Source organism: Phaseolus vulgaris, chromosome 2 (assembly GCF_051622355.1).
Source record: "Phaseolus vulgaris cultivar YP4 chromosome 2, ASM5162235v1, whole genome shotgun sequence".
NCBI lineage: Eukaryota > Viridiplantae > Streptophyta > Magnoliopsida > Fabales > Fabaceae > Phaseolus > Phaseolus vulgaris.
Genome location: NC_143499.1, coordinates 13,588,096 through 13,611,414, shown reverse-complemented (window position 1 = coordinate 13,611,414; position 23,319 = coordinate 13,588,096). Strand labels below are relative to the sequence as shown.

General features: G+C 36.2%; 1 protein-coding gene across 1 annotated transcript; it reads left to right on the top strand.

Moving 5' to 3' along the window:
• Window positions 1-15,156: 15,156 nt before the first annotated feature.
• AHP2 (Tat-binding protein 1(Tbp-1)-interacting protein (TBPIP)) lies at window positions 15,157-18,103 on the top strand. Its single transcript, XM_068610730.2, has 6 exons — window positions 15,157-15,312; window positions 15,391-15,416; window positions 15,579-15,846; window positions 17,327-17,397; window positions 17,504-17,692; window positions 17,783-18,103. The coding sequence occupies exons 1-6, from the start codon at window positions 15,285-15,287 to the stop codon at window positions 17,879-17,881; spliced, it is 681 nt and encodes a 226-aa protein (XP_068466831.1). The 5' UTR covers window positions 15,157-15,284; the 3' UTR covers window positions 17,882-18,103.
• The last annotated feature ends 5,216 nt before the right edge of the window (window positions 18,104-23,319 follow it).

Here is a 23,319-nt window from a genome sequence, read left to right as displayed (position 1 = left end):
TTTAAGAAGGCATTGTGTCCCCTTTATAGATGTAAATTAATTTAATTTAGAGAAAGATATCGTTAATGGACAAATAGTCAACGACTAGTTATACTTTTAACAAATCAATTAAATCAATTTGATTATGCTTTCGAGTATTTTAATTGTTGATCATGATGTCGAACTACCTAAACCATATTTCCAAGTTTCATTTTTGTCAATTGTTTGTGAATTGTTGATGCAAACCCGAATTGGCTCAATTATTTTATTTATTTTTTAATTGTCTTTGGATGGATATGGAAGATGACTTGTGGAAGCTATGAAGAAATTAAATTCCAACAAAAGAATGAAGTGAACAAAATGGAGAAGTAAGTCTAGAAGAGACTAGAGATGTCTAGGCTATTCACAAAAAGATGTGTCAACTGATAAATGAAATATTTTATATTAAAAGACAGACACTTATGAATATTTATTGATAAAATAACTACAATTTAACCCCTAATTTATGAATTTAAATCTTTTTATATAAGTTGTCATTATAAAATGAATAAGAACGATTTAAAAGAAGAAAGGGTTAAAAGAAGAATAGACAAGATGAAAAGGGAAAGTTGAAATGCTTAAAACTCGCCCAAGCGAGCCCAATCTCGCTCAGGTGAGATCACTCCAGAAAAGTTGGAATTTTTCTCGTCTAACTCGGCTAAACAAGTTGTAGCTCGCCTAGGTGAGAAGTCACTTAGCCCAAGCCCAATTAGGTTAAATATGAGGTATGAGGCATAACCCTATACATCATTAGGAGAATAGAAGGAGATAGAAAACCCTAGAGAAGGCAGTCATCACGGAGAAACATCCTGGATCTTCTTTTCTTGCTTTCCATGCTTGTAATGGCCAACATGAGTAGCTAATTCTACCGTTTGGGATTGGGGGAAATCTCTTCAAACTCCTATGTAAAGGTGATATTTAAACATAATATTTTGGTCTTGATTGATGATTAGTATTGTCATTTTATTGTCAACGCTTGTTTTATCATGATTTTGATCCTTAGATTTAATTGAAAAGTACTTATAAGAATCTGACATAAATGATAATTCTTAACATATTTGAATGTTACAAATAGATTTGAAATTTTAATTGCTATCAACATTTGCTCATAAAAATAAGGAGTTTGTATAAATATGCAAAGAATCGATATTTAGGAGACTATCTTAATAATTTTATATGCGAGAAATCAATATTTAGAAGACTATCTTAATAATTTTATATGCAAGGAATCGATATAAATGAATTTTATATGGGGATCAATATCAATCAAAGATAAAATATTATTATGCTTTTCAAAATACAAAAGAGTGAGAATGATAAACCTCAATCCTAATTTTCCCAATTGAATCAAACAAACTCTTTACTTTGCTTTATTTATATTCTTGCAATCTCATACACAACAAACATCTAATTTTACTTATTGTTTTCTATTTAGTGAGTATTATACTTGAAAATTCAATTGTTCCTAGTGGGTTCAATATCCTTAGAGACAAATTTATTACTTCTGCCACGGTACACTTGCTGTAAAATAGTCATCACCAACATAAAGTGAACTTTGACAAGTAAAAGTGTCTCAAAATTTGGACAACATTTCATTACTCAAATCAAAGTTTAAAAAAATAGAAGAGAGGTGCACTCCTATTTACAGGAGACTTGGATGTCTAAAATAAAAAATTTAACCTAAAAATGGCAAGGTGACAAGTGGTGTCATATGTTCATAACTCGTGATCCTTTCAAATGAGAGGTTGACAAATGTCACCTCTTAATTTGTGGGGATCCTCTCCATTGAGGAAAAATCATGTTGACTTACATGCTTGGAATGCCACGCCCATGCTTCCCATGCCAAGTGGTGAGTCACTTTACAATACACACCCAATTTATTACTATATGTACCTACTTTTCTATTAACCTAAATATAAGGCCTAAAATTAAACCAAGGCCCAATACATGGCACAAATAAAATCCTAAACTAATTTATACAATTATTTAAACTAAAGTCTAACCCTAAAATATATTGACTTGGTCTTGCTAAAGCCAACTGAGTTACAATCTTCTTGCAATCTTTTGACCAAGGCTCTAATATTCTTAAATGGTGTGGAAGTCTTCTTTGATATGCTCTGTACATTCTTTCCTCCTGAGTTGTCCTCTTTATTGGGCCTACAAAAGATAAACTAATGTTTATGCCGAGTGGATTGGCTTGCCCTGAGCGAATCACTAATCCCCATGGACCCTATTTAATCCTACTTTTAAAAACTATAAATAAGAGCCTTGGGGGTAATGTTCAAAATCACCGAGAGGGTGTCAAGAGACATTGAAAATACCTATAGCCACTAAGAGAAAGCCTTTCAAGAGGAATTTAGGTAGTTTAGAAGGACCAATTAAGATCATTAAAGGTTTAGATAGTGAGGTTCTGTTATTCAAGCTCAAAGAGTCTAAACTTCAAAATCCAATTAGGTTAAGTAAGCTAAAACCTCAAAAGAAGTGGAAATCAATCTCTAGATAAGGGAGCCTTAAAGCCAAGCTAGCACAACATCAAAAGGATGAATGTTGTAGTAATTTAGCTTCTCTACCTTCTTTGTACTATAAGATTTCATTATGAGTTGCTAAACATATTTTATTGAAATTGGATGAAACTATGATATTTCTAGAGTTATTGTTGACCTAGATGCATGTTTCTCTTTTGCATCTAATTTCCTTGGGTTTGGTAGTGTGTTTAATGCTCAATAGTGAGGAAGATCATTGATTGTCCATAGGGCATGAATGAGACCGAAAGGTGTTTTCATGTTTCTAAACCCTATTCACCCAGCCATGGGACTCAATGATCGTAGAGCGCGAAGCTGAGACTATGGTGAATTGTTCCATCTTAATGTAGAGGTAAGATCATAACAATGACTTACTGCTCTAAATAAGCTTACACGAGGAATTTACTTGGTTTGGCCAAAATAGGAACATGGATATTGAATAAAACATTGCATAATTGAATAACAATAACAAAGTAAAGTCATAGACTTATTCCAATTCCAATATTTGTGGTTATTGATATTTCTCTACTTCGAAGTAGAATTCTGTGTGTGATTGATCTAACACTTCACCTCTCGATCTAAATATTTATTAGGATTTTATTATTATTAGCATTACTATTACCATTATTATCATCATATATGTAAACCATCTCAAATCCGTGAATCACTTCAGTATAAAATATAAAATATACTTTGATATAATTAATTACCTATGGATCCAACAACCCTAAGTTGTACTACAACTGAATCAATCATTTTTTCGAGTAAAACCGTGGATTTTAATTGAGCTTAACTAATACACAGTGAGGATTTCTAGCATCTTTTTGGGGATTTACACAAACCATGCACCAAAGGGTCCTACCTTAGGCATTAAATACAAATGGTAGACTATGTCTACAAAAGAACTCAATATACCAAGCTTGTTATAAAGAAAGCTAACTCAGTTAGTAGATGATGAATGCTCAACAACATGTCAAATGATGATGCACAATTCGACAGGGAACAACACCAAGACGCATATAAGTCAAATATCCAAAGTTTCCTTACTCAACGTTTGATTGAAGAAATCAAGGAGACTGGTGAACGAGAATTGTGCAAATCAATCATTGAAGTATCACCCAGTTTGTACTTAGAAGAAACACACACAACAAATTAATTCCAAGAAGTAATCACAAGGCAAAGCAACATTTGGAGCTTGTATCAGGACATTCCTAATCTAGCATCTGATACAACAAAGGTTCAGTACAACATTCTTATTCAGTTGGTTAAGGAAACATTTCCAAAGAACGAGTTCGTGATGAAGAAGTGGAGAATGTGATTCAAACATTGTCAGATATACCTATTAACATTCATACAACCACATATATAGAAAGAAATTCAAAGAGCAAAGATGCACAAATATCAACAAAACTAAAGTTTCCTTATCAAGCGCCTACTTCACTCATTAAGATACAACGTGACAAAGATATGCTTAAAGAATTAGTTACAAAGTATTTAAGGGTTAAAGTTCACATAAGAGATATGAAAGGAAACAATTCAAATTGTTTCATACAGTCAATATTATATTATTGAAGTATCAATGTTCATATTTGGGACTAAAAAAAGAAAAAAATCAAATTACATTTAATGTCCAAGACGCAAAAAGATCAATCAGATTAAAGAACTTCTATCTCTAGTGTTAACGACTATGTGAACAAGAGAATAATTCAAAACTTCAACAGTCACTATCTTAAAGATAAATAAAGACCTTGAAGATGAAGAAGACATACATGAGAACATACAAGAGATCACAAGTTTACAAAGCAATCAAATTCTTTAGTGTGTATATTCTTTCTGTTAGTTTGTATTTCATATATGCTATTTTGAGCATTCATATTTTGGGGAGTGAGCCACATATTGTAAATCCTTTACAATGTGAAGGTAACCTTGTGTGCTTCCACTAATGCTTTTTGATTGAGAGTGTTTCTCACTTGTTGAGAGGTATTGGTCTTAGGGGGAGATTAAGATTGGTTACCTATAAAGGTGTAAAATACTTGTTACCTGAAGAGGTGTAGAATACTTGCTACCTAGAGAGGTTTAGAGTACTTGTGTTGATAAAGACTTTTAAGTGGTTGCTTGAGAGGATTGGATCTAGCCTAAGTCGTAGGTAAAACAATATAAATTTTGTGTGTACTTCTTTCTCTACCCTTTATCTTGTAGATATCATATTTGTCTTGATAATTTTGAAGGTATCAAATTTGAGTTCACACTCTATTCAACCCCCTTTCTAGAGAGAATTGTACCTTCAAACGATCACACCCTTAAATAAATGGACAAATTGAGGTAGTGAATAAATCCCTATCCACTTTGTTTAGGGTAATCTTAAAGACAAACAAAAGGTCTTGGGATGAACATCTTTCTCAAAAAGAGTTGCTTATAATTGAGTAGTCCACAAGACTACTAATTTTTCTCCTTTTGAGGTTGTTTATGGTTTCAACCCTATCACTCCTCTTGATTTACTTATACTTTTAAATACTTCTTTATTCCATAAGGAATGAGTGTCTAACTTTGAGTTTATCAAGAAGTATCATGCGAAGGTGAAATGCTGATGTGATTCCAATAGCCACATAGAACAAGATTCTTGACACTTTGAGGAATCACCTTGAGCTGGAAAATGTAGAGGCACTTTCTTAGAAGTTGGATCATGGTTCTAAGATCAAGAACTCACCAAAACAAGTACCAAATCCCAAACTCATTTGGATGAACCAAATATTGTCAAATTGAATCAACAAAGGAGAAGGAAAAGAATAAACCGAACAGAATTGAACTTAAAACAAAAGAACCGAACAGAATTTAAAAACTAAACAGAATAAAGGTGCTGGAAAATTATAGGAACCGAAACAAAAACAACTCAAAACTCAAGGCAACAAGAACAAATTGAAGAAGAAGAAAGGAAGGAGAAGAGAATGCTCATGAAGATGGAGGAATGGTTGGATGATCACGCCACTAGAAGAATGGATGCTCCTAGATGAGTGTGGAAGCCGCCACTTGAGGAAACCATGGTCCTTCAAGATAAGACTAGAGAAGAAGCTCAAAGCTCTCCAAATGCTCACTCCAATTTTGAGTATAGTTTCTTTAGATAAAATCAAATCTGAATTTTACAAAGGAAGCACCTCTATTTATAGCCTAAGGTGCTGAAAAATAGGTGGGAAATTTCAAATAAACTCATTTGAAATTCCCACCAAAAACAAGTCACATGGGAGGTGTGACCTTTTTCTACTATGACACCTCCCAAAAACTATACCTACACCACTCTCCTAAGTCACATGGACAATGTGACTTTATTTTACATTTTCACACACCTTTATTTAATAACCACACCTCCTAAAACTATACAAGAGTATTTCAAAGCTTGGCCTTGCCCCTCATGGGATGGATTTGGGCTCTTTGGGCTTTGGCCTTCTTGGGCTTGGGCTTGGGCTTTGGGCTTGGGCCTCATCTTTATTTTATGTCTTCTTTTAATTTTGAGAAGACTAGAAGGAAGAACTTCAAATGTGAGGGTGGATGTCCTCTTCCTCCATTAATAAAAGCCTCCCTTATTTGATTCTCATCATACTCCTCGAGTTGGAGAGAATTCGTCCACGAATTCTGAATCCCTGCATATAACAAAGTCAGTTTAGTTTTACAATTAAAAGTGGAAGAAAAATGTAAACATGACTTAGTATTTTTAAATAATGGGATTTCAGAAAAGGAGGTTCTATTAATCGACCAAGTTGGTAAAATTTGTTTGGGAATGATGTGATGTTTTGGAAAAAGACCTCTTAAATGGTGACAACCTTTAGGAGGTATGAACAAATTATCCCTAACAGTTTTTAACCAAGATGGTGGTGAAATAGGAACCTTGGGTAAGGAAAAAGATAAGGAAGGAAAACACCTTGGAGGTGAAAGGATTAGATCCATGTCAACTTGGCCTTCTTTGTCTTTTTCATTTTTACTTGTGGGAAGTGGGTGAGTTAGGTCTTGTTTTACCTTCTTTATCTTTAAGATTTGCTTTTGTGGACAATGAAGAGCGATGTGCCCAAAACCTAAACATTTAAAACATTTGATATTTGAAGTTTTGGTAGGTGATTTAGGAGTAGAAGGATTTGTAGTAGAAACTTTTTTTGGAAACATGGTTTGTTTGGAAAAAGTGGAAGGAGAAATTTGAGTAGAAATTTTGTTTGCATCCTTCCTAGAAGAGTTGTACAAATCATCATCATGAGTATTTTTGCAAGTTTTTTTCAAAAGATATGATTCTACCTTGATGGCTTTGTGAAACACTCTCTTTAAAGAAGAATATTCTTTTAATTCTACGAAGTCTCTAATATCTCTTCTCAAACCACGTACAAACCATTTAATCTTTGACTCTTCATTAGCATGCATATTCATTTTAGTCAAAGTTGTTTCAAAATCTTTAAAGTATTCATCTACCATCCTATGTCCTTGAGGAAGCCTTTGGAACTTCAACAAGTGTTCCTTCCTAGAAGGAGGAACAAACCTCGCGCGCATACACTCTTTCAAAGCATTCCAAGAAACCACGGGAGGTTTCTTGCGATATATAATGTCCATTACAATTTTATGCCACCATTCTTTGGCATAGCCCAAAAAGGATGAAGAAACTATCCTAAGTTTATCGTCATCTTGGACCTTATACACATGAAAATAATGGTCAACCTTAGTCTCCCATTCTAAATACACATTAGGATCACTATCACCATTAAAACTAGGGACTTTTTTACAAGCAATGTTGAACACTTGGTGATATCTTTGGTCACGGTTATAGCTCTCTTCATGAGAATGATGGTGATGCCTCCTTCTTCTATGTTCTTCTTCACCAAGGACTGAAGCTTTGGAAGGAGAATGCTGTTTGTAAGATGCACCACTTGAATAGCCAGCCATTTTGCAAATAAAAAACAGCAAACACACAAAAACAGCAAACAAGTTAAAAATTAGCAAAAACAGTGAGCTTTGCAATTGAAACTGCCGAAGTGAATTTAAGGCTGAAAAAGATATCACTCTCAAAGAAATAATGCTCTTGCTCCAATCTGATCTTGAGGCCTTGGAATCCTCAAATGAAATATGTCAAAGCAAGCACACCAATCTTAAGAGCAAACCACCACAAAACCAAAGAAACAATAAAGACAAACAAGAAAAGGTATAAGCAAGGAAAGGTAATTGCAAAAGGAATACTATATGTAAGACAAACTCAAAGAGTAAGAATGAAAGACAATCAAGAAAATAAAGAACTCAATGAGAAAAGTAGGCACACAAAAGAAGACTTAAGGAAAAGCACTAGAGTAGATGAAGAAAACAAAAAAATTAGCTACTGGAAATTTTTTTTTTTTTTTTTTATGCAAACTGTGTTTGATATTCACTGATTTAACTGGAACGTTGTAGAGCGAACTGGATTATGAAATTTTTACCACAGAAACTTCAAGATGTTAACTCAAAAATGGCACTGGAATCAATTAAAAACAGTAAGCCAATTGAGAGAAATAAATTTTTTAAAATCACTGCCAGATTACCGTATTTTTTTCGGCAGGAATGTACACTTTTTTTATTTTATTTATCATTTTTTGTGTACTTCATATTTTTGAATGATTCTTTTTTCTATTCTTTTCTAACACTTTGAATATCTCAAATCCAGAATTTCAGAATTTTACAGTACGTAAATCAGTTGCAATAAGGAAAAACAGTAAGCACTTTTTTCAGAAACAGAGGAATCCTAATAGGAATAAAAAACAGAATGATGAACTAGCAAAGACATAATAGAAAATGATGTATTGGAACTTGTATAGGTCTAGAATACAAGTATGAACTCAATTCTAAAAAGAAAATGCACAAAGGATCAACATCAATTCAGAAAATTATATGACACTAAAGCAAGAAACAATCAAAACAATAAAAGTACTACTAGATGTAATAACATATATGGAATAACATGACTAAGACAAAACTTGACAAGATTCAAAAATTAAAAGACACAACACAAATTGTAACAAGTGAAAGGAAGCTTAAGGTAAACTCTAGGAAGGATAATGCCATTCCAAAAGAGCAACCATACTCATAAGAATTATGAGTGCTATAAACCTTTCCACAAACACTTGGAGCAAAAGAAAAAAAACAGCAAGAATACTCAATTAAAAATGCTAAAACAGAAACTTAAATTGCAAGAAATTAAAAAGCTCTTGAAATAAAGTGCACACAACTCAACAATTAAACAAGAATGAACCTAAGGCTCTGATACCACATGATGTGATTCCAATAGCCACATAGAACAAGATTCTTGACACTTTGAGGAATCACCTTGAGCTGGAAAATGTAGAGGCACTTTCTTAGAAGTTGGATCATGGTTCTAAGATCAAGAACTCACCAAAACAAGTACCAAATCCCAAACTCATTTGGATGAACCAAATATTGTCAAATTGAATCAACAAAGGAGAAGGAAAAGAATAAACCGAACAGAATTGAACTTAAAACAAAAGAACCGAACAGAATTTAAAAACTAAACAGAATAAAGGTGCTGGAAAATTATAGGAACCGAAACAAAAACAACTCAAAACTCAAGGCAACAAGAACAAATTGAAGAAGAAGAAAGGAAGGAGAAGAGAATGCTCATGAAGATGGAGGAATGGTTGGATGATCACGCCACTAGAAGAATGGATGCTCCTAGATGAGTGTGGAAGCCGCCACTTGAGGAAACCATGGTCCTTCAAGATAAGACTAGAGAAGAAGCTCAAAGCTCTCCAAATGCTCACTCCAATTTTGAGTATAGTTTCTTTAGATAAAATCAAATCTGAATTTTACAAAGGAAGCACCTCTATTTATAGCCTAAGGTGCTGAAAAATAGGTGGGAAATTTCAAATAAACTCATTTGAAATTCCCACCAAAAACAAGTCACATGGGAGGTGTGACCTTTTTCTACTATGACACCTCCCAAAAACTATACCTACACCACTCTCCTAAGTCACATGGACAATGTGACTTTATTTTACATTTTCACACACCTTTATTTAATAACCACACCTCCTAAAACTATACAAGAGTATTTCAAAGCTTGGCCTTGCCCCTCATGGGATGGATTTGGGCTCTTTGGGCTTTGGCCTTCTTGGGCTTGGGCTTGGGCTTTGGGCTTGGGCCTCATCTTTATTTTATGTCTTCTTTTAATTTTGAGAAGACTAAAAGGAAGAACTTCAAATGTGAGGGTGGATGTCCTCTTCCTCCATTAATAAAAGCCTCCTTTATTTGATTCTCATCAAATGCCATATTGAAAATAAGCTCAAAAGTATGTTGAATACAATAACAAAGGGAGAAAAAGACTTACATTTGAGGAAAGGGATTATGCTTGGCTACATCTGAGGAAGGAAAGGTTTCCCTCTCAAAGGAAGTCAAAACTTAGTCTAAGAGGAGATGGTTAATTCCAAGTCCTAAAAAAAAAAATGATAATGTATATAAACTATATTTACCTATGGAGTTAACCACACTTTTAGTATTTGTGATCTATCCCCTTTTGTAGGGGTTGCTGACTATGAATATGATTTAGATGCGAGGACAAATCCTTCTTAAGAGGGAGGATATGATTGAGGACCATCTGAGGGACCAGACATTGGGCCTTTGACAATGTCTGTGACTAAGAGGATTGAAGAAGAAGAAACCTTAATGAAGAAGACTCTTCTACTTTGGAGTGTTGACTATTAGAATTTCTCTTCTTTCTTCTTAGTCTTGTATAAATTGTATAGGTGTACATTTCCTATGTATTTTTGTACATTTTGTAGAGGCATATGTGGGCTAGCTTTAATTGGGCCACCAATTGGGTATTTTTTGGAAGTCAAATCTAGCAAACACGCGAAGAAGAAGAGTTTGAACCTTATAAGTCTCACATCACATGGGAGAAGCCAAAAATAGGTTGAATTGAGGTGCTAACTTGAGAGCCTTTGGACGTCACTTTGTAGCTCATTGAGTCCCATTTTGCCCTCTTGTAACACTCACCTTTGATTGAATGAGAATATAATTGCTTATATGCTTTCTTCTCATTCTCTTAGATTATGGTTGTAATCTTCTCTTAGTTCCCCTTTAAAGATCATTCCTTGGAAGAGAAATCAAGTTTATCTAAAAGACTTGGAAAGATTTTAAGACATTTCATTCTTCTAGTGTCGTGTTTGAAAATACTTATATTAGACATTATCTAAAGTGAAAATGTGGCAAATGAGTGATATATCATGTTGTGCGAATTCTTTAAATTATTAGTTATTTTTACTTGTATATGAAAAAAATTATTTAGATGATATTGCATATAATAATAGCATAGAAACTTAGCAAAACTATAAAGATTTATGTTCTTTTTAGTATTTGATGTCTTTGTATTTATAATTTGTATATATATATATTACATAAATAATGGTGAATATATGTATTATCTTTATACAAAACTATGGAAATTTATGTTCTTTTTAGTATTTTAATGTCTTTGTATTTATGATCTGTATATATATATTGTTCCTACAAGACCTAAATCCTGCAAAACACTTCCTTTTGTTGCAATATTCTCGTCTTTCCGGTCTTTCGGTTAGGCTTCTTTTGGTTGGATCTCCTTTGGTCTGGACACGATGGGGGGAGTACCTGCGAAGACACTCCGACGATCAAGTCAGTCTGAGAGCTAGGTACCTGAAGAGTAGGGAGTGAATAGTTACCTTGGGTGTTGTGCCTCTTCTGCTATTTATACTGCTCTAGATGAGCTATGGTTGTTATGGGCTTGCTTTAGGGTCCAAACGAAGGCCCAATTGTGTCTTAACCGTGCTTATCACCTAAGTTGGCTTGTTTATACCAAATTACGTGTTTAGCTTTGCATCTTGTCGTCTAGTCGGCTTTGTCGTCTGGTCGGCCTTTCGGCCATCCGGTAGTACATATGCCCCCCAGGCTCGAGTGAGTTGGTTTAAACGTAACGTAGAGTCGAATTGCCGTGAGTATTCGCATGCCGAGTGTGTTCGTGTTTGCTCTGTTGCTGGATGTCGAGTGTGGTTACTTGTACTCGAGGAGCGTGTACATGTAGTGGTGAAAGATGTACGCTAGATGTAATCTTTGGCCGAGAGGTTTTCTTTCGAACTCTCTTGGTCAAGAGGCCAAGAGGTTTTTCTTTTGTACTCTCGACAGGGATTCACTTGGATGAATTCTTCCTTGGCCGAGAGGTTTTCTTGCGAACTCTCTTGGACGAGAGGCCGAGAGGTTTTTCCTTCGTACTCTCGGCAGGGATTCACTTGGGTGAATTCTTCCTTGGCCGAGAGGTTTTCTTTCGTACTCTCGACAGAGATTCACTTGGGTGAGTTCTTCCTTGGCCGAAAGGTTTTCTTTCGTACTCTCGACAGGGATTCACTTGGGTGAATTCTTCCTTGGCCGAGAGGTTTTCTTGCGAACTCTCTTGGCCGAGAGGCCGAGAGGTTTTTCTTTCGTACTCTCGGCAGGGATTCACTTAGGTGAATTCTTCCTTGGCCGAGAGGTTTTTCTTTCGTACTCTCGACAGGGATTCACTTGGGTGAATTCTTCCTTGGCTGAGAGGTTTTCTTTCAACTCTCTTGGCCGAGAGGCCGAGAGGCTTTTCTTTCGTACTCTCGGCAGGGATTCAATTGGGTGAATTCTTCCTTAGCCGAGAGGTTTTATTGTGAACTCTCTTGGCCGAGAGGTTTTTCTTTCGTACTCTCGGCAGGGATTCACTTGGGTGAATTCTTCCTTGGCCGAGAGGTTTTCTTTCAACTCTTTTGACCGAAAGGCCGAGAGGGTTTTCTTTCGTAGTCTCGGTAGGGATTCACTTGGGTGAATTCTTCCTTGGCCGAGAGGTTTTCTTGTGAACTCTCTTGGCCGAGAGGTTTTTCTTTCATACTCTCGGCAGGGACTCACTTGGGTGAATTCTTCCTTGGCCGAGAGGTTTTCTTGTGAACTCTCTTGATCGAGAGGTTTTCCTTTCGTACTCTCGGCTGGGATTCACTTGGGTTAATTCTTCCTTGGCCGAGAGGTTTTTCATTCGTACTCTCGGCAGGGATTCACTTGGGTGAATTCTTCCTTTGCCGAGAGGTTTTTCTTTCAACTCTCGGTAGGGATTCACTTAGGTGAATTCTTCCTTGGTCGAGAGGTTTTCTTTCGTACTCTCGGCAGAGATTCACATGGGTGAATGCTTCCTTGGCTGAGAGGTTTTCTTTCGTACTTTCGGCAGGGATTCACTTGGGTGAATGCTTCCTTGGCTGAGAGGTTTTCTTTCGTACTTTCGGCAGGGATTCACTTGGGTGAATGCTTCCTTGGCCGAGAGGTTTTCTTTCGTACTCTTGGCAGGGATTCACTTGGGTGAATTCTTCCTTGGCCGAGAGGTTTTTTTTTTAACTCTCTTGGCCGAGAGGCCGAAAGGTTTTTCTTCCGTACTCTCGGCATGGATTCACTTGAGTGAATTCTTCCTTGGCCGAGAGGTTTTCTTTTGAACTTTTTTAGCCGAGAGGCCGAGAGGTTTTTCTTTTGAACTCTCTGGGCCGAGAGGCCGAAAGGTTTTTCTTCCGTACTCTCGGCAGGGATTCACTTGAGTGAATTCTTCCTTGGCCGAGAGGTTTTCTTGTGAACTCTCTTGGCCAAGAGGCCGAGAGGTTTTTCTTTTGTACTCTCGGCAGGGATTCACTTGGGTGAGTTCTTCCTTGGCCGAGAGGTTTTCTTTCAAAGGAATTCATACGTAGTTGGTAAGTGGTAAGTCTAATTTCATTAAATGTGGTGCCTCGTTAAAACCTCTTAAATAAAAAACCCTTGAGAAAAAAGATTGAAGGTAGGAAAGAGTACACCCTTAATACATATAAGCTAAAATACATTTTCAAATGACTGGCGTTCCACGTCTTGGAAACTCCCCATCCTCTCGGGTTCATTAGGTGCCCGAGCCTTGTTTCAGAATTCTTTCAATTCCTCCAGCTGCATGTATTTGGTGGCTCTTTGGCGCAACTCATCCAATGTCGTGGCCGGCTGCATGCATAAACTATCTGAAAACGGTCTCGGCTTTAGCGTAGTTACCATGTGGTGCATCACCACTTTGGGACTTAGGTTCCGTATGTCCAAAGCCATCTTGCTAAATCTGTCCATAAAGGCTCTCAAGGACTCTGACTTCTCTTGTCGGATATTCACTAAGGCGATCGAAGTGAGGTGGTGTGGTCGGCTGGTAGTGAACTGAGCTCCGAACTTAGTTGCAAGTGTGTCAAAACAATCTATGGACTGAGCCAGTAGTCGGGTGAACCAGCTTAAGGCTGTCCCCTTAAGAGAAGTGGGAAATATTCGGCACCATAGCGCGTCTTCTGCTGTGTGCAAGCCAACCTGGGTTAGGTACGCATTCACATGTTCGTCCGGGTCTGTGGTTCCATCATATTTATCCAACGTGGGATTGTTCCAAGTTCCCGGCAAAAGAACTTCAAGGATGGTTTCGGCAAAGGGCTTCTTCGGGGAGTCGTGCCTAACGCGTTAGTTGAGGCCGGTCTGGCATTTGCTTGATATGAACTTCCGACCTTATGTATATCCGTGTTCGCGTTGTCACCTGGGGGGATACCATCCATGGCCTCCGGGATATCCGGCTTCTCGGCGAGCTTTTGTTTCATCCGGGCATTCTCCTTTCTCAAAGTTTCCATCTCTGCACTCCTTCGTTTTATTCCTCTAATCTCTTCTTTGCTTTTCTTATTCAACAACTCCATCTCCTTCTGTATCTTCAGGATTAGTGTCATGGGATCTGGGTGACTGGTTTCCTCTTGCGCATTCCTATCGTTGCCCGTCATGTTCCTCGTAGTTACCATGTGGATATTTCGTGGGGTTTTCTTTTGGCCCCACGGTGGGCGCCAAAATGTTCCTACAAGACCTAAACCCTGCAGAACACTTCCTCTTGTTGCAATATTCTCGTCTTTCCGGTCTTTCGGTTAGGCTTCTTTCGGCTGGATCTCCTTTGGTCTGGACACGATGGGGGGAGTACCTGCGAAGACACTCTGACGATCAAGTCAGTCTGAGAGCTAGGTACCAGAACAGTAGGGAGTGAATAGTTACCTTGGATGTTGTGCCTCTTCTGCTATTTATACTGCTCTGGATGGGTTATGGTTGTTATGGGCCTGCTTTAGGGTCCAAACGAAGGCCCAATTGGGCCTTAACCGTGCTTATCACCTAAGTTGGCTTGTTTATACCTAATTACGTGTTTAGCTTTGCATCTTGTCGTCTAGTCGGCTTTGTCGTCTGGTCGGTCTTTCGGCCATCCAGTAGCACATATATTATATAAATAATAGTGAATATATGTATCTTTATATATGTTGTTTCCATGATATATGGGTTACATTATAAACTAGTCTCTTATGTTAATGCTTAGTTTCTACAGAAGTATTCACAAATATTTTCCACTTAAACAATTTTTTTTATATCAAAATATTTTAATTTAAAAAATATTAAATTTGTTTACCAATCTTTACTAGTCACATCAGTCATTAAAATGAAACAAAACCATTTTACAAAAAATAGAAAATAAAAAACTAAAATTGAAACAACCCATGTAAGTAAGTAGCTCTTATTTTTCCCTCCAGCGTGAGAGTGTTATGCTTTTCATTGATTTCGAAACGACGTCGTAGTTGGTGCACATTATCATTTCTCAATTCAGTCAGACATTTCTCGTTTGCTTTTGGCGGAAAAGAGAAAAGCAAGATCCTGAATTTTCCCGCCAATTTTTCTTTGATCCGAACAATGGCACCAAAATCCGATAGTGCCGAAGGTACCATCTCCGCCACACAACTTTCATTTCTTAGTTCTTCTCTCAAATCCTAACATCTCTCACTCTGTCATTTCGCAGCGATCGTGTTGAACTTCGTCAATGAGGTAAGCAACAACACCGTTCCCATTCCCGTGCTTCGCAATTCATCTCACGTGATACGCTTTCATAGTAGCAGGAAAATTAAAATTGAAATGGAAGTTAAAAACGCCTCATTTTGTAATGATGGTTTCCATTTTTGATTTTGATTTTTTTTTAAATTTGATCAGCAAAACAAGCCGGTGAATACGCAGAACGTGGCGGATGCGTTGCAGAAGTTCAACCTGAAGAAAGCGGCGATTCAGAAAGCGTTGGACAACCTCGCTGATGGAGGGCGCATTTCGTTCAAGGAGTACGGTAAGCAGAAGATATATCTCGCGCGGCAAGATCAGTTCCAAATTCCCAACAATGAAGAACTTAACCAGATGAAGGAACAGAATGCTGACATGCAAAAACAACTAGAAGATCAGAGAAAGGCTATCAGTGAGGTTGAAGCAGGTATATATATTCTACTATAGTCATGGGCCCTATTTGTTAGGGATTAACATTTTTTGTAGTTTAGGAAATGTTTACATAAACTTAAAAAAACAAGAAGTAAGCATCTTCACAAACTAAAATTAGTTTATGTATAAACTTAAAAAAAAACTTTTTTGGGCAACTTAACATGTGAGAGCGTCTGCAAATTAATTTAATCTTACTTTAGTTTTGGGTTTATGGAGGAACCAATTTATATTTTTCTTCTTATTTGTAAATGTTTACCAGGAATTTATCTAAGCAGGTTCTTAGTGTAGTTCAGTGAATGAGACAAAGATAATTTTGAGTTCATGTTTTGATTTTGATTAGCGATTCTTCCTAGCTCATTTTGGGATTATTCCTCATTTTTGTGGCTTGGAATTTGTAATACTACATTTTCAACTTTTACCCAAATTTAACTTATCTGCATATTTGGATGAGAGTGGAGAGAGTTCAAACGCATCTTTACTTTCTAAACAACATTTTTCTTCTTCTTTATGAGTGTATTGAAGTTCACAATTAAGCATTAGAATGTAAAAATATTTTTTAGAGTTTAATCTAAATATAGCCATCTGACCTTCATCCAATGGTTTGATTTCCTGACTGAACCAATTATATGAATTATTGAGTGAACCAACTCCAGATCATTTTCTGCAGTTAGCGATTTCATGCATTCACGCAGTTAGCAAATCGGAAACATTGAAAATCAGATGACTCGTATACTTTAATAAATTGGACTTAAAACATGTATCTGGGATTTGGTTTTGATTGGTTGAGTTGCCTGATTTCCATCAAATGGTTTCGATTGGGTGACTGTAACAATGATGTGAATTACTGTTGAGTATACTGAATCTGGGTGATTTGGTGGTGTCAATTATTTCACGCAATCATGCAGTTAACGAATCAGAGTTGTTAAACGAAGATCAGACAACTCATTTTGTCTTGGTAAATTAGACTTAAAATACACATTAAAAATTGAGTAGTTTGTTCTTCATGAAGTGATTCTAATTCACTGATTGTGTGAATGCTTGAAATTGTTGACCGTGGCAAATTCAGCACAATGTGGATGCCTAGGAAGTAATGTTATTATGGTTTTTCACGTTGATTTCGTTTGGTTTCTTGATTTTAAAGATCTAATAAAACCCGTGAAAACATTGAAAATCTTGTTAGTATTTTTCGTTTGAATTACAAAAATGAAATAAAAATAATGTGACATTTTGTAATTATATCTGAAATAGAAAATAAATAGAAAACTCTTTTTTCTGTGACTAAACAAACAAGTCCTTCTATGAGTACTCCTGTGCAATGATCTTAAAATGTGACTGTTGCATTGCTTAATAATTAATATTATAAAAACATTTCATTCTGGATACTAGTTTTCGTGCATTTGGAACAATTGAGAAAATTCGAAATTGTGGACATAACTCTTGATCTTGCAATTTATGGATGTAACTTGGTGGTGCAGAAATTAAATCGTTGCAATCAAATTTGACACTGGAACAGATCTTTGAAAGAGAAGTGAACCTTAGATTGGAGGTAGCTGATGGGATACTTTTGTGCTTTTCTTTCTAATTTCTTTGTAGGGAATTGTTGGTTTGAGCTGTTTCAACTAAGATGTTTTGCCTTTTATGTTCTGCTTCAGGTTCAAGAAATGGAGGAAAAATTGACCAAGTTACGTGGAGGTGTTACTCTGGTGAAGCCAGAAGAACGCAAGGCAGTTGAGGGTATGTTGTCAGAGATAATAGGTCACTGGAGAAAGCGCAAAAGAATGTTCAAGGATTTATGGGATACCCTCACTGAGAACTCACCTAAGGATCCCAAACAGTTTAAGGTTTCTTTCTTGGCCAGTCACAGCCATAGATCTTATTCGTTATTTTTAAATGTTTCTGTTATCATGTTGATACTAGTTCGCACTTTGCAGGAGGAACTTGGAATAGAATATGATGAAGATGTTGGGGTGAGTTTGCAGTCGTATAATGACCTGATTCAACATGGTAAGAAGCGGCCTAGGGGGCAGTGATGTATTTATTGAAATAAGTGTAGATTGTTTGATGTTCTGACCACAGTAAAATTACTGCAAATTACATACAGCTTATGCATTAAGTTTTTACAAATCTGATATAGTTTGGTTTTATTCACTAAAATTACACGCCTAGTTCATCATCATTGGAGCATTGTCTCAATGCAATATATTATTGGTAATTTCACTTTTGGCCTAAGCATTGGTAGTCTTTACTGTGCATACTATTCTGGTGCTCATGTTTCAAGGACATAAAACATTACCTTTATTGTTAAACTTCATATTTACTGTTATCTAACCCATATGTTTAGCTTTCATACATGTGCCATGCAGTGTTTATAAACTGTGTACATCATTCCTTTTGTATTAGTATCTTTCATATCAATAACAAAAGGTTTGCTCTTTCGTTCTTTTTTTTTCTTCTTCTGCATTCCGTTTTTGTTTCCTCTCTCTCTAACCTGACTGGTATCAAGAGTCTTCATGTCTTCTCTCACTCCACACATCTTCACCACACCAATCAATTTCAAGTTAGATGGTGATAACCATCTCATGGAAACAAGAAGTTCTAGCTACTCTTCATAGTTTCAATCTTGTTCTTTTCTTGGATTCTTCTTTTGCTCCTTCTTGATACACCACAAATATCTCGGATCAACTCATTTCTTCTTATATCACTTTTCTATCCTATCATCAACTAGATCAAGCCATCGTGGCATGACTACTTGCGTATATGTCTTCATCTCTCCTCACCAAAATGGTGGGACTTTCTTGCACTCATCAAATATGGGAAAAACATTAAGTTTACTATGCGTCACAAACACGACCACACGTCAAGAAACTTAAACTGTAGCTTCACACACCAAAATGTGACTAGACTATTTTTGTATTTCTTCTTGACATCAAGAACAAGAAGACTGTTGACACCTTAGTTACGATTGACACCCTAAACCTTCGTAACCTTGCGTCTCGATCCCTACACGGTTGAAGAGGTAGAGACTCTTCTTTTGGCCTAAGAATAACAGTTTGAAAAGACAAGATCCTTCAATGATAATCTTTTTCAAGCTCACACTACATTTGTTCCTTCTTCACGCTTTGGTTCTTTTACCAAACTTGGTCCTAGTCAACCCTACCCATCTTTTTTGTAACCACCACACTATTTCTTTGGATCTAAACCAAATAGCAAGAATTATTGGTTGTCTTCCTCTACTTCTGCAAATTCCATAATGTCTAACAAGACTTAATGCCAAATATGTGGCATTCCACACAAGATTGGCACAAGTATGATCGATCATCCCAATCCATTATCAGTGCTAACTCTTCTCAGTTTGTTCCTACAACATGTGATGATAATGAACCCTCCATTCTTGGCACACCGTTTATTCTTCACAATCCTTTTTGTGGTACCCAGGCAATGGTGCTTCACATCATGCATGAAGAATCAAATCTCACCGCCAAAAAGCCTTATAGAGGTTTTGATTGAGTCCTTCTTCTTGCATGGTTTGATTTTTTGATTTGGATGAAGTTTGGAATGAAGTATGGTGCGAAAGCTAGAAGGAACTTAAGAGAAGTTTTGTGAGTTGAAGTGGAGAATGTGGATTATGGCTTAGTGAAACTTTAGGTCTATTAGGTAGAGTCAGGAGGCTATAAAAAAGACCACCCTAGAGAGAGAGCTTACACAAGTGTATGGGTTGAATTTGGCAGCATAACACTATGGCTAAACACTCTTATTTATATATGCAAAGTAGTAGTGTAGTCAAAAGAGAGGGAAATTCAAAACTTGAATCTCCTTTGCTTTAGGCGTCGAGTTTGCTTGCACAATTAACATGTTTTTAATGTGCAAAGCATGCTCTAGTCGTGCTAACTCTCTCCCATGACCGACCTAAGGTGTTTTTTGGGCCAAGGAAGCCCAATTGAAACCCTATGTAGGTTTTCTAAATCCTAATATACTTTAGGTTAAAATACAAGCCCAAAAAACTACACTAATAGACTCAACTTCTAGGTCCAATTTATTCAATTGATTCCAAAACAAATAAATCCTATTATATTATGTACAACTAGGTCATGGCCCAAGATGATAAATGTTCAAGGAAGAAAAGGAATAGTACACCTGGGTAAATCAAAGCTTAAAGATCAAAAGTACAAAACTCAATTCTATTCCACACACTTGAGATAATCTAAAGCTTTTGAAATCTTGAAAATTGTTTTTGATAAACTGATACAATCCAAGTAGCCAAGAAGATGACCAAGGACTCAATAGACAATTCACACTGTGAGTAGTCATCTCAACAATCAAGTCAAGGCCCCACCAAATATCAGACGAACCTCACTAGAAAAGAAACCTTGCCAGAGTGTTGAGTGAGTCTTGAGTGTTCCCTTCCTTGGTCTTATCTTGTCAGTGTAGTGCTCTTCAAACCACTTATCTTGGAAGTTTCCACCCTTCCAAGTGGCGTGATCCACCTTCCATAAGCTTTCCTTCCTTCATCTTTTCATTCCTTTTTATTACGCCATTAATTCCTCTTTGTGTTCTTGTTTTTATCTTGTTCCAATTCGGTCATCTTCTTCATTTCTTGCTTCATTTTTTGCTCATTCAATTCCGCAATCATCATCATAATCACCATATATTGTGTTTTTTCTTTTTTCCTCTAAAAGTGAACCTTTACACTTAATCACTTGGTTAAGTTCGTGTGGATCTTCTTTGGGTCTCATACCATAATTGTTAACATCGAAAATCATAAACAAAGTGTCATAATAAAATGGGTAACTCTAAAATCAACTCTCATGTAAAGGAGTGTAAAACAACCTTTATATGACCTCAATCAAGTGGTCAACGTAGTTAAAATAACAAACCAAAAGCAGTTTGAATCATTTAAAACTGTTTAAAACACTTAACAAAATTATGTTAAGGTTTTTACAAAAAATAACCATTTGATTTATCGAAACAACCAGTTGATTTTATTTGACAGTAAAGCCAAAACAAAGCTAAGCTTTTCCAAACCATTTTAAAAATCACTAAGTGTCAAACAACAAGTTGATTAGACATTTTAACAGGTTGAAATTTCACAGCCTTTTAGAAAACCCATCTTTTCAAAAAGATAAAGATTCAAATGAACTTGGATCATCTTAAGGAGTGAATTAACAAGTTAAAAACTACTAGACAATACAAACACACCCAACAACAAGGTCTTCAAGCTTTCCACATAAATTTGGAGACATCAAAGCATCTTGTTCAACAATCTTCCCATATTTAATGAAGACAAATCTCTGATTTGTTTGTGTTGTAGTTTTTGACCTTGAAAGGTCTTGCAAAACAGAATTTGTACACATACAAAGCAAGTATAGAACCAGGATTTAAAACAGTTTCACAAGGCACAAAAAACCAGTTTTTTGCATAACCCATAAGCAGAAAAAATCAGTCCAAAACCGTGTGGCAACACCATCTTTTTGAGCAGCAGAACCAGGGTGTATGAGAGTGTGGCAACAACAGTTTTAAACATAATTAAACACCATAGAATATCCAAAATTACAACCAAGAAACCACTAATTTCTCCCCTTATTTGTCTTCACAAATAAACTAAGAGAATGAATGTACTTTTTGGCAACAACAATGTACACCAACATATTTAAGAAGCTAAGTCCACCTAAAAGGAAGAAAGAGTAATGGAGATGACCTTTGTTCAAGTTATTAGGAATCCAACCAAGATTTTCACCTCGTGTGGTAAAGTGAGTTACGATAGTAAGAATGAGAGAGCTCAAGTGTGATTAGTTCAATAGTTTAACCATGTGTTACTTGATATTTGCAAAGTTTTCGTGGCGATATAACATCCAAATAGTACTAGAACCACCCAAAACTCTCCTAATGCATTTATCAAAATCTGTCTAGCAACATGCGTATTTAGAGCACTTAGGGGATCATCAAAGATGTACACATCAGAATTGGAGTACACAACTTCAGCCATGGAAACTCTCTGCTTTTGGCCACCGTTGATGTTAACCCCTATTTCACCGATTTTAGTAAGATCGCCACCAAGAAGTAATATAAGGTCGTGTTGTAGTTCGGTCACATTTATTGCCCTTCGATATCTTGTTGTGTCAAAGACAAAACCAAACAAAACATTATCGCGTACAATTGCATTAAGAATCCATGAAACTTGGGGTACATAAGCAACTGATCCTCTCATAACAATAGTTGAATCTCCAATTGGAGGAATTTCTCCAAGCATTGCAGACACTAATGATGTCTTCCCTTTTCCTGTACTGGTAACAACTGCAACTAGACAGCCAACAGGTATTTCCAGATTTATGTTTGACCATGTAGGGCTCTCTGCCTTTGCATCCCAAGAAAAGTATCCATTCTTGATTGCGATAGCTGGTAAAATTAGATCAAGAGGTGGATTTGGTAGAAGTATTCTCTCTTCTACTAAGAGCAAATATTCTAGTCGTTTACATTTGCATTAACCAACTCCAAGCAAGGTGAAAACTCCAAATGTAATCATAGTTACAAATATTCATCAACCCCATAAACACCAATGTGATTGCCATTCATAAAAAGCTTTGAATTTCCAAGAAAACAACAAAATATATTCCCTTATGACCAGATTCTGAGACATACATATTGCATATTTGACCAACCGGTTTTGCAAATCTGAAACAGGTTTAACCATGCATAAGCAATTATGGCAGGTTTATTTAGAGGTGTCAGGGGAAAAACAACAGGTTGTTTCGTACATTCAACCGATTGTTTTATTATGACAACAAATGGATATTTTTCAAAAAAGATTATCTTCCAAAGTGATGAGGAAAGCATTATGTAATTTATTCATACCTTTGCACAAAGATAACCCCCAAAAGATTTAACCAAACGAAAAATATTTGGATGTTTATTTTATCATATGAGGCACATACATAAGATGAGAATATACAACTTACTTTACATGAGTTATGAATTTTTGAACTGTCAAGAATATGAGTAAGATGCATATTTCTGAACCATAAGAACAATCATCACTTTGATGAGTTTTCACCAGATAACTTCTTTGACTCAAGGTTTTCTTGACTCCCAAGAATACCTACAAGAAAGAAATCAAGAAACAAGATTTGGTCCCCATATGAATTTGGGTCCATTGGCATTAGCTGGGACATTAGGAACCTTAAAAATCTTAGGAGCTCACTTTAAAACACTTCTAGGAACAAAAATCCTCCTCACTCTGCAGAATCTAAGAATGTGCCCCCTTTTCATGCAGTAAAAGCAAGTTTCAATCGGTTGTTTCAACAAAACAAGTTGTTTTTCAAAAAAACTGGAAAAGGGTTTTGAAACTGATTTGTTCTTGCTGTTGGGTTAAATTCCAGTCCATCCTTTCCAAAAACACAATTTTGTGAGGCAAGAACAATTTCAAGATTTGATTGGCCTTTGGAAAACTTATCCACAATTTTTAAAAGATATT

Bases quoted from the DNA above. Each gene is read 5' to 3' on its own strand.
- AHP2 (XM_068610730.2), top strand. From the start codon at position 15,285: ATGGCACCAAAATCCGATAGTGCCGAAG. The intron at 15,847-17,326 runs GTATATATATTC...TTGGTGGTGCAG, and splicing joins TATCAGTGAGGTTGAAGCAG to AAATTAAATCGTTGCAATCA. The intron at 17,693-17,782 runs GTTTCTTTCTTG...CGCACTTTGCAG, and splicing joins AGGATCCCAAACAGTTTAAG to GAGGAACTTGGAATAGAATA.